At 35.1% G+C, this 10197-nt stretch overlaps 2 protein-coding genes across 3 annotated transcripts; both read left to right on the forward strand.

The window, feature by feature from the left end:
• Window positions 1-1261: 1261 nt before the first annotated feature.
• Window positions 1262-4025, forward strand: LOC111296051 (cyclase-like protein 2). Its single transcript, XM_022890071.2, has 6 exons — window positions 1262-1807; window positions 2195-2239; window positions 2377-2449; window positions 2868-2965; window positions 3422-3492; window positions 3724-4025. The coding sequence occupies exons 1-6, from the start codon at window positions 1408-1410 to the stop codon at window positions 3847-3849; spliced, it is 813 nt and encodes a 270-aa protein (XP_022745806.2). The 5' UTR covers window positions 1262-1407; the 3' UTR covers window positions 3850-4025.
• A 99-nt stretch (window positions 4026-4124) lies between these two features.
• On the forward strand, window positions 4125-7098 carry LOC111296060 (cyclase-like protein 2). Of its 2 annotated transcripts, none has more exons than XR_016328740.1 (7): window positions 4125-4869; window positions 4961-5005; window positions 5102-5174; window positions 5247-5344; window positions 5459-5529; window positions 6422-6685; window positions 6775-6992. XR_016328740.1 is itself a non-coding variant. In XM_022890093.2 (7 exons), exons 1-6 carry the CDS (start codon window positions 4464-4466, stop codon window positions 6545-6547), a joined length of 819 nt encoding a protein of 272 aa, XP_022745828.2. In that variant the 5' UTR covers window positions 4125-4463; the 3' UTR covers window positions 6548-6559; window positions 6775-7098. The 2 variants fall into 2 exon arrangements, 1 of the variants encoding a protein (XP_022745828.2); XM_022890093.2 differs by having other exon boundaries at window positions 6422-6559; window positions 6775-7098.
• The last annotated feature ends 3099 nt before the right edge of the window (window positions 7099-10197 follow it).

The raw sequence follows: 10197 nt of genomic DNA on the forward strand, positions 1-10197 counted from the left end.
TTAAAAATTTTGCATTAGATTTCGTGCTAAATGCTACTCTGCTCGTCCTTTTTTTTTTAATTTCAATTTAATTTTTTTTAATCATTTATTATTTTTTTATATTTTAAAATTTTAATGATTTTTTATTAAAAATAATGAAGAATAAAGATAAAAAAAAATTTTAACATAGAATACAAAAAAATCAATTTAATTAATTAATTGCAATTAATTAGTCTTGGGCTGCGTACGGACTAATGCAATTTAGCCAAGAGCTTGGATTTCTAACCATTAATCTTATGCTATACTTATTAATAATTAAAAAAATTATATTTAAATTATTTAAATTTTAATTTTAATCATTAAAATTAAAAATTTAACTCTCTTGTACTAAAATAATAAAAAGGTTTTGATAAAACTATCATGAATACCTGCCGGCCAAAGAAAGTGCAACTAAACGGAACCTAACCCGTTTTGTGTCGTTGATAACTTGTAAATGGAAAGGTCCACACGGAATCTGTCTGTTTAAAAGAGGCTCCGTACTAGAGATAATTACGCGTTCCACAGAATTTAGCCAAAGCCAATGTCAAGAGGCCCAAATATTTTCCAACCCTAAATTTGGTTAAATTTAATTATTTATATCATATAAAATATTAAAAATTATATATTTATTTTGTATTTTATAAAAAAAATTATATATTATAATTTATTTTGATATAAAATATAAAATATATTTTTTTACTTTATTAAATTTAAATATAATAATTATTAAAATTTTAAATCATATAATTTTTGTATTTTATATTTATATTATATTATTATATTATATTATATTATAAATTTGATCTTCTCATTGCACCCAAGACTAGGATATCCTTTTTTGTGTGTGCGGTTTGTGAATTTCCAAAAAAGTTGATATTCTAATATAGATGACAAAAAAAAGGACTCTATGAATAGATATAGCACATTACACATTAATATGATTAAAGTAGGATTATGATATCTTACAAACGAGAGTTTGGATACCAAAAATTCTGTTTGGTTGGTTTGACTTTAGGATTATGATATCACATTAACTAGAATTTAGACTAATTAATTCTGGCCCAGTTTACTCTCGCTTGAACAAGCATATGCAACTCCAATATCAACAAATTGCAACATAGACCGTTATTGGACTTAAAGACAGTTTGGTTCCGGCCCTTCAAATGGGCATTTTTGCTGATTTGGGCCCAACAAAACTCACCGATAATTGAAATGTGAAGGACAAACAGTGACAGTCAATCCTGATCTCTTTCTCTTGTCTTGCTTCTGGGCTTGTTGCCAACAAGAAATAAATCCATCACTGTTTTGTATGTGGTTAAGATGCTTCAAGTCAATAATTGTTTATCAACATCATCTAGAACTTAGAAAGAGTAACCCGCATACTCCAAAATGACCAAAACCATGACACCTCTGCTTCTCCTCCTCCTCCTATCTACCACCATCACTGCAACCGCTTCCACTTCCGCATACCCATCAGTCCCCACGGACTGCACTGTTTCTACAGGGGATAAGAAACTGATTCCTGTTAGACGGGAAGTTTACGGTGATGGGAAAATCTTCGATATTAGTCACAGGTACACTGCGGATATGCCATTTTGGGGGAGCAATGACGGGCTGGGTCAGTTCCTGTGGCTTCCTGCCAGCATGAAGAATGGCTCGCTGGCCAATAATTCTGAGATGAAACTGTCCACTCATACTGGCACGCACGTCGACGCTCCTGGCCATATGATTGACCGTTACTTCGATGCTGGATTTGATGTCGACACGCTTGATCTTGAAGTTCTTAACGGTAAGACCCATAGCCATTATTCATCTTCATTTTAAACACTTGGTGGCGTTTATCTTATTATCAATGATAAATTGTTAGTGGTGAAAAACTGAAAATACTAGAAAAGCCCTAAGTATTCCACTTTTCTTAAACTAAGTCCTTATATTTTTTGTATACTCAAATAAACTTTTATTTCAAATAAAATATTTTTTATTTTAAAATTTATTTAAATATAAATTAAAAATTAAAAATTTATTTGAATACAAATTAAATATTAAAGATTTATTTAGATTTAGTTGGATGAAATAAAAATATAAAGATTTACATAAATAACTTGATCAAATTTGAGGACTTTTTTTGCTATTTTAGCCATTTTTTTTATTGCCATACATCTGTTTATTACCGCAGGTCCAGCTCTGTTAGTTGATGTGCCGAGGGACCAGAACATAACGGGTATCTCTTATCTCCAGCTACCATTCTTCGAATTTGAGTTGATTTTTTTTTCTTTGGCGTTAGTGTTGGGTCCTAACTGCTAATGATCAACAATATGATTTGAGAACTAATAATCTTTCTTTTTTCTTTTGATGCAGCCGAAGTCATGCAGTCATTGAAAATTCCCAAGGGAGTGCGTCGTGTGCTTTTCAGAACATTAAATACTGACAGGTAAGATCATTTAATGAAGCTGAGCTTAATTTAACACTAAAACACTAGTAGCATGATTTTACCAGTTTAATTATTTGGATAATTCTATCCGATCTGTCTTCAGCATCTTCCTTTGAGTGAGTGTTTACATTTCTTAGTCTATGGCCAATTGACATTTTTTATTTTTATTATTCTTTATGAAATTACAATCAAATTATATTCATATAAAAAATCATTAAATTAAATAAAATAAACAAACTAACAAATCAACACATACTTAGATAAATCTAACATAAAGTTGAACCATTAAACAAAATTTCATTAACTTTCTGCTAACCATTAAACAAAGGTTTCCTTGGCACTGTCCATTTTTATTTGTACATTCAATTTATACTATGGAGGGTAAATGATGTTCTGGATAAAATTTTTTCGATTTCAGGCAGCTTATGTTTAAAAGGGAGTTTGACTCAAGCTTTGTTGGATTTACAACGGATGGGGCAAGATGGTTGGTAAAGAACACTGACATCAAACTTGTTGGTAAGATATAGGGTTTAGAGTAAAAGAGTTTGAGCTACGTGCAAAATAATGCATTTGGATTGCTACGGTGTCTCTACATTAAACTTGCTAGATGTACTTACTTCCTATTATGACATAATTGCATTACTAATTATTATGCATATTGGGTTAGTGTTTTGGTGTTGCAAGACCTGCTATTTCGTTTGTTTGTGTTATGCAAAACATTGACAATTCATGCATCCATGATGTGTTTTACATGAAAATTATGCGTCAATTCGTATGACGTGGAAAACATGAAATACATTTGTTTTTGTTAAGCACATGTAGATTTTGCTAAAATTTTAAACCGTGTCTCCATGTTTTTTTTTTTTTTTGGTATGGTTTTTGTGTAGTATTTTAAATTTTCTAAGTGTTGCTATGTTTGTTTCCTTGCAATATAAATGCCCCTTTGACTTATTTGTCCATCTTGAATTGTAGGAATCGATTACTTATCTGTTGCATTCCGTGATCATTCGGTTCCAGCTCATCTTGAATTTTTTGAAAGCAGGGTAAGAAAATTGTTCGTCAAGAACAGATCATTTTGTAACATTGTATGGCTTAATTAGGAATAAGGATGATGACCTGATATCCATAATTTGATTAAGCAGATCTTATTGTACCTTTTCCATCCATGAAACTTCAGAAGATAGACATAGAGATAGGTTTTCAAGACAACATAAAAAGGAACATGAGATTTTTACTATGCTGAATCACTAACCATATTATTCCATCTTCTCCAGGAAATCATTCTAGTGGAAGGCTTAAAACTTGATGATGTTCCACTTGGAATATATTCCGTCCATTGCTTACCTCTAAGGTTGCTTGGTGCTGAAGGATCACCGATCAGATGCATTCTCATCAAATGATACATGTAATTAATGCAACTCAATAGTGTTCTTATGCAAGAGATTTGGTCACAGTAACTGCTATCCTATGAGCATACTCTGGTTTTACTGAATTGAAAGAAACAATGTTGCTTTCGTTTTTGGACAAAGATTTGGGACTGATTCTTGAATGAAAAAACATTTCTGCTCTTCTCATATGTTTTAATTGTCTGACGTTTGGAGAGTTATCAATAGTTTAGTTTTCAAATTTGATTTGTTAACAGCAGAGTTAAGCTTTTTTTTTTTTTTTTTTTCAGATCATGGCTTCACAGTTGTATCATCATTTCTCTGTGAAAAGCTTGCCAAATTTTTTATTTTATTAGATTTTGAAGATAATGGAAGATTAAATCCAAATAAACGAGTATCTCTCCATAAACGGATAGACAGCTGATTTTAATTTTCAAGTTGTTCGCAAACTTGGCAGTTTAAGCCGGCCGTACAAACCGTCACTCTCCCTTAAGTCACCATCAGCACACCAAGTAAGCCAATGACACGAGCGAACGATTCTAAACGCAACCAAGTTGTTAAAATTCCTCCTCGACAAAACTGAGTTAACTTAGCTGATTCGCTCTGCTTTCTGACTCCTTCACTCCACGATGACTCCGCTCTTCCTCCACCTCCTACTCCTCTTCTCCTCCGCCTTCACCTCCATCGCAACCCCAGCATACCCTTCTATCCCCGGCATGGGTTCCACCAGCGACTGCGGCCTCTCGGGAGGAGACGAGAATCCAATTCCCATCCGTCGCGAAGTCTACGGTAACGGCAGGATATTCGACATCAGCCATAGGTACACCAGCGGCATGCCATCGTGGGAATCCAACGACGGCTTAGGACAGTTCCTTTGGTTGCCTAAAAGCATGAAGAACGGTTCCCTCGCCAATAATTCGGAGATGAAACTTCCCGCACACACCGGCACTCACCTTGACGCTCCCGGCCACGTCATTGATCGGTACTTCGATGCCGGCTTCGATGTTGATACGCTCGATTTGGAAGTACTTAATGGTAACCAGTATATTAAAAAATAAAATTCACTTGTTTGATATAATTGATTTCTAATTCTCCTTTTTCTCGAATTGGAATTTTCACCTTACAGGTCCTGCACTGTTGGTAGATGTTCCAAGGGACAAAAACATAACCGGTCTGTATCTTTGCCTTTTCTTTTTCATAATTTTCTTGGATTTTTCATTTTATATTTTTATAATTTTGTTGTTGTTTTTTCTTTTTCTTATTATAGCTGAGGTTATGGAGTCTTTCAAAATACCCAAGGGAGTACGTAGAGTTCTTTTCAGAACGTTAAATACTGACAGGTAATTACATAAATAAGCAGCTTTTATGGTTCAAAGAAGGCAAAATCTGAGTTCAAATTTGTCAATTTTCAGGCGGCTAATGTTTAAGAAAGAGTTTGATACAAGCTATGTTGGATTTATGAAGGATGGGGCAGAGTGGTTGGTTAAAAACACTGACATCAAACTTATCGGTGAGATATTGCCATTAAAAATTCTCAAAAATTTTTAATTAGTTCTGGTTCTTGCTAGCCTCTGCAAAAAGAACTTGTAGTTTTGATGAAATGTTTGTCTATTCTGAATTGCAGGAATTGATTATTTGTCTGTTGCTGCGTTTGACGATTTGATTCCATCTCATCTTGTTTTTCTTGAAGGCCGGGTAAGAAATCATCATCTTATGTGTTAATTATCTTCTATGTTTTAGTTTTGGCAATAATTTTCCATTAATCTTTAAACTCTTGTCTGTTTATATGATCAGGTTATATTATTGCCGAGTCAAATTTGGTTTCCTGCTTCTTAAGTTCATGAATCGCATTCGAATGTGTGTTTGTATTACTTGATTCTATAATGTCTTCTTGGCCTAGTCTGATTTCGGGCTTATATTCCATCAAAACTGATTTATTATAATGGACATTTGGACACCAATGCTTTCACATATTCAAAATTAAAGAAAAGAAACCTAAAGGAAACTTCTTTGCACTAACTTGGTTAAATACAATCTCATAATACGCTATGAACTAATGTGAAATTCGTGACTTAACAGTCTGTTCCTTCTCCTTCCTTAGTTTGACCCGAAAATTATTGGGGACTCACTCGACCATCATGTTTCTTGGATGAACAAAGTTATGGTGATATTGCTTAGGTCTCTCATTAAATTGCAATCCTTAGGTTAGTTGTTCATATTTCACTTGGGTTGCTGGTGTTGTAAGCTATAACTCTACCATATCTGATCTCGGTATAACTGTTTAGTAAAGGTTTTCTAATGGATTTAACCACATTAAAATTGATCAGCTAGTTGAGAATGATACATATGCTTCAAGTTTGAGAATGATACATAATAAGAGTTTCCCTTTTCCTCCCACATGTTTCTTGGTTCTGGCCTTCTATATCTGGAAAGTCAATCAAGCTTGAAATCAAGTTATTTTACATGTATGCTTTTGATAACATAAAATCCCCTCCGTTCTGTTACTCCGAATACTCTGATTCAAGGGGAAAAATGTGGTGTAAACAGAAAACACCCACACATTGCTAATGCTTGTCATCTGCTTCAGGAAATCATTCTTGTGGAAGGCCTAAAACTTGATGACATCCAACCTGGAATATATTCTGTCCATTGCTTACCTTTAAGGTTGCTTGGTGCTGAAGGATCGCCAGCAAGATGCATTCTCATCAAATGATGCATTTTCCTTGTAAGTCCTGCATTTCACAATTGTTTCTACTATCCAAAGCAAAGCATGCATTCATCATTCTTGTGGCATGGAATCATTGCTACTGTGGGTTTACGCACCTAAAAGGCTACGTGCTTATTGTGTTAGGTAAAACAAACAAGTTATATTTTCACAATTTTCCCTACTTAGTTATGGTGGAAGACTCAACATGAAGTCATGAATGGGTATTTTTGCAGGTTAAATAATAGCGGTAGGAGGTGATGTTGTTCGGAATAAGAGAAATTTCGGGTTTATGAGTTAGATCTGAATGCTGTTACATACACGGAGAAGGGAGATGTGCAGTACAGAAATTTAGTTGCATGAAGCACACTTTTCTTGTAATATATCATATAGTATCTGTTTAGGTTTTTTATTGATAACATAAATAATAGACATTTACTAGTGTTTCTGAACATCATGGATGGATTTGGTCACTGATTGTAATTGTTGGCAATGGTGTCTTCTTGACATCCCAAAGGAATTTTCACAGATCCATGATTGGAAAAGCCATCTTTATGAAAGTTGAATGTGTCAGTATGTGGGTTGTGCTTATATGTCAGTCCGGCTCCTTCCAGCATTTGTTTTTTTTTGGGGACCATAACTTGCTTGTTAGCTTCGTCATCTAGTGGCTGCAGTCACAAACAAGTTGGATATTGGTTTTCAGTTTTCAGAATTTGCATTAGCATTGGGAGCTTTAATCTAACGAATGCACCGGAAGGGCCAATTTCTTCGACGGAAAAAATTGGAAGAGGCCTTGGGTGTTGTGAAGCTTTGTCGGTTGTAATGATGGGCCATTTTGTTTGTTCTTTTTTGGGCAAAATTTTCCTTTCATGGACCCGTGCTTTTTGCAAGATATCCAGCGGAAACATTATGCACACGAGGCCAAGCCCCAGTTTCTACAATAATAGGCCTTGATGGTGTTGAATGATTTGATCATGGACTGTTCCGTTTCGAATTGGATTGGCAAATCGGAGCCCAAATTTTGGGAATACAGGTTGTCTTTTCTTTCAATTGTGATATGCCCTGGACAGTTCATTTTATATTATCAGTATATGCTTCCCGTCAAGTAATACCATATTAAGGGAGTTCAGACCTGAGACCAATGGATTTTTATATGATTGTGTTTCCTGCAAGCTTGTAAAATCATTAAATCATGACAAGTGACAGACATGGTTAAATGATGTAGTGGAAAGATGAGAAATTCCTATGATATCTGAGGGGAAGAAAGCTGTTGCTCTGATGATTTTCCCGTCAAGTACACTGCAAATAGGCAAAGACACTTATCACAAAGCAAATGCACTTTCTTTACCATTCAAATACAATCTTTCTGTGACTAATTCTTTATAGTGTAATGCACTTACTACGAACTGTGAAAGACAGCCACGGGTTCTACTTCTATTAAGAAATCTGGCATGGCCAAAGCCACAGCTCTACTAGCTATATATCTGCTTGACATAGAGATGTTGGATTGGTGGTTTTATTTTCCACACCAAACAATGAGAAATGTGACGTCTCCATCGTCTCCCAACTCCATTGCTAACTCCTTGGTTGTTTTTATCATCAATTTGCAGTAATTCTATGTCATTTTGTGTTTGAGCCGCTTCTTTATGGTCCCTATTTCTGGAGGATATTGGGAGGATCAAAGTCTGTGAGCCTTTTGTAACCATGGCCGAAATTTACAAATCTAGTTTGTATGTTGTGGTCAGTTGGGATTTTGACATCCTAACTAATTGAGTGTAGTGGCAATGAACTATTAATAGATTGTGAGAGTGACAAACTTGATGTTACTGCAAATTTATTGCAGTAAGGACAGCAAAGGACACGAGGGAAAAAAAATTTGTCCCGTAAATTTATTAACTCAAGGAAAATAGAGGTTACACTTCTTACCATGAGCCAAGGGAAGTTAATTGAACAGCTTTTTGCTGCAGTTTTGTTACCTTCCATGTTTCAATTTCGTTTTAACGAAAGAGTAGTGATTAGTTATGGGATGGAAGTGTCTTGAAATATTTTGTCTTTTTTGCATCACAATTTTACTGTACAAAGTTATCTTGTGGAGAATAATTGCCTTAAGTATAACGGTTTGGTAGAATTTATGTCATTTACTTGAACTTTTTTTAATCCATTTTGCTTGGACTTTTCCTTATTTTCCATACTGTCATTGAAATCCATGTTCATGGTTCACCTAAAAGCGTCTGCCAAAAAAGAGAGGGAATGCAAAAGATGGCTTTTGGCGCTCACTTGAAAACATTATAGTACAAGACCTTGTTTGAAATTTTGTAGCCTCTTTGAAAATTTGACTCCTGATTGTGGCTGGGTCACCTTAGCCTGCCAAAAGATACTAAAATCTTTGTCTGAGAAGCAGACATAGTTGCACGGGACAGCCAAGTTTCAAAGTTTATGGGACGTGGCTGACCCTGTAAGACATTAAAAACTCCAATTGTCCTTTTCTCTGACCATGGAAAGGGACTCTTGAGGCCCAGAAGCCAACTCTACATGGCATAGCAATAAATTTTACCGCTTTAAAAAGGGGAAAAGAGTGTAACACGAGACCCATCAGCACCTTGGGTTTACCCTCCCAAGGACCACCCACCCATCAACCATAACCCTATTCTTTGCCATTATTTTTCTACATTAAATGCTTCTTGTCTCCACTTATCCCCCATTCTTTTCTTCTTATGTGCTTGGCCTATGCCCTACCTCTCAGCTCCCCTTTGAGAAATAGCTTTCTAAATATGAAACAAATAACTTTATCGAGTGTATACACTTCGACCTCATTGAAGGTTTTGTTCAATAAGGTTCCCTCTTGGGATCTTTTGATTCAAGGTTTAATTAATGGAGTTCCATTATTCTCAGGACATAGCTGTCCTAAGCTGGGCAGCCAAGCAAGTGGTCCTGAACAAGTTGCGTCAGTTCATTTAGTGTGTTAGATAGGGTTGTTTATTAATCAAACAAGTCAAGCTCACCGATGAGCTGTTGCTGAGCTTTTATGAGCGATGACGCAATTTCCTATTGCTCAGGCGGCCTCAGACTGTGTTTGCACATCATTAAGATGAACAATACATCAGGTCCATAGATGCTTATCCGACACATATTCTAATCCATTCTCTCGAATCATTAAAACATTCAGCAGGACTACTCGTTTCATTTACCCTTTGTCTAAACTAGGAATCGAATAGTTTGATCAAACCATTTTAGTTGTCTCAAAGTTAAAGCCAAAAGATTCTATCCTGAACTCAAATTTTAGTTTAGTTAGTACATGTAATTCATCTTACAAGATGATATTTAGTATATCAGAGATCAAATTTTAACATTTATGATATTTTCTTTTGTTTCCGAGCTGCGTTGTTTTTGTATTAAAAATTTTTTCTTATATTTTTTTACCTCCTTTTTCTTCTCGTTCATTCCAAATGTTTAATTGAAGACAGTTAGATAACTTACGTGATATGTTCTCACAATAATGAAGCGAATTGCACATAATCAGGATAGGCTTGGGCGAGATGGTTTATGATTTTGGCATTTCATGGAGATAGTGACGGCTGCCAAAACATTGGATGCCGATTGTGTAGTATCGACATTAACTCTTTAACCGGAGGGATGCAATGCAAGGCAAGGCAAGTTGA

This window comes from Durio zibethinus, chromosome 16 (assembly GCF_047325235.1).
Source record: "Durio zibethinus cultivar Kanyao isolate XHJ-2024 chromosome 16, ASM4732523v1, whole genome shotgun sequence".
Classification (NCBI taxonomy): Eukaryota; Viridiplantae; Streptophyta; class Magnoliopsida; order Malvales; family Malvaceae; genus Durio; species Durio zibethinus.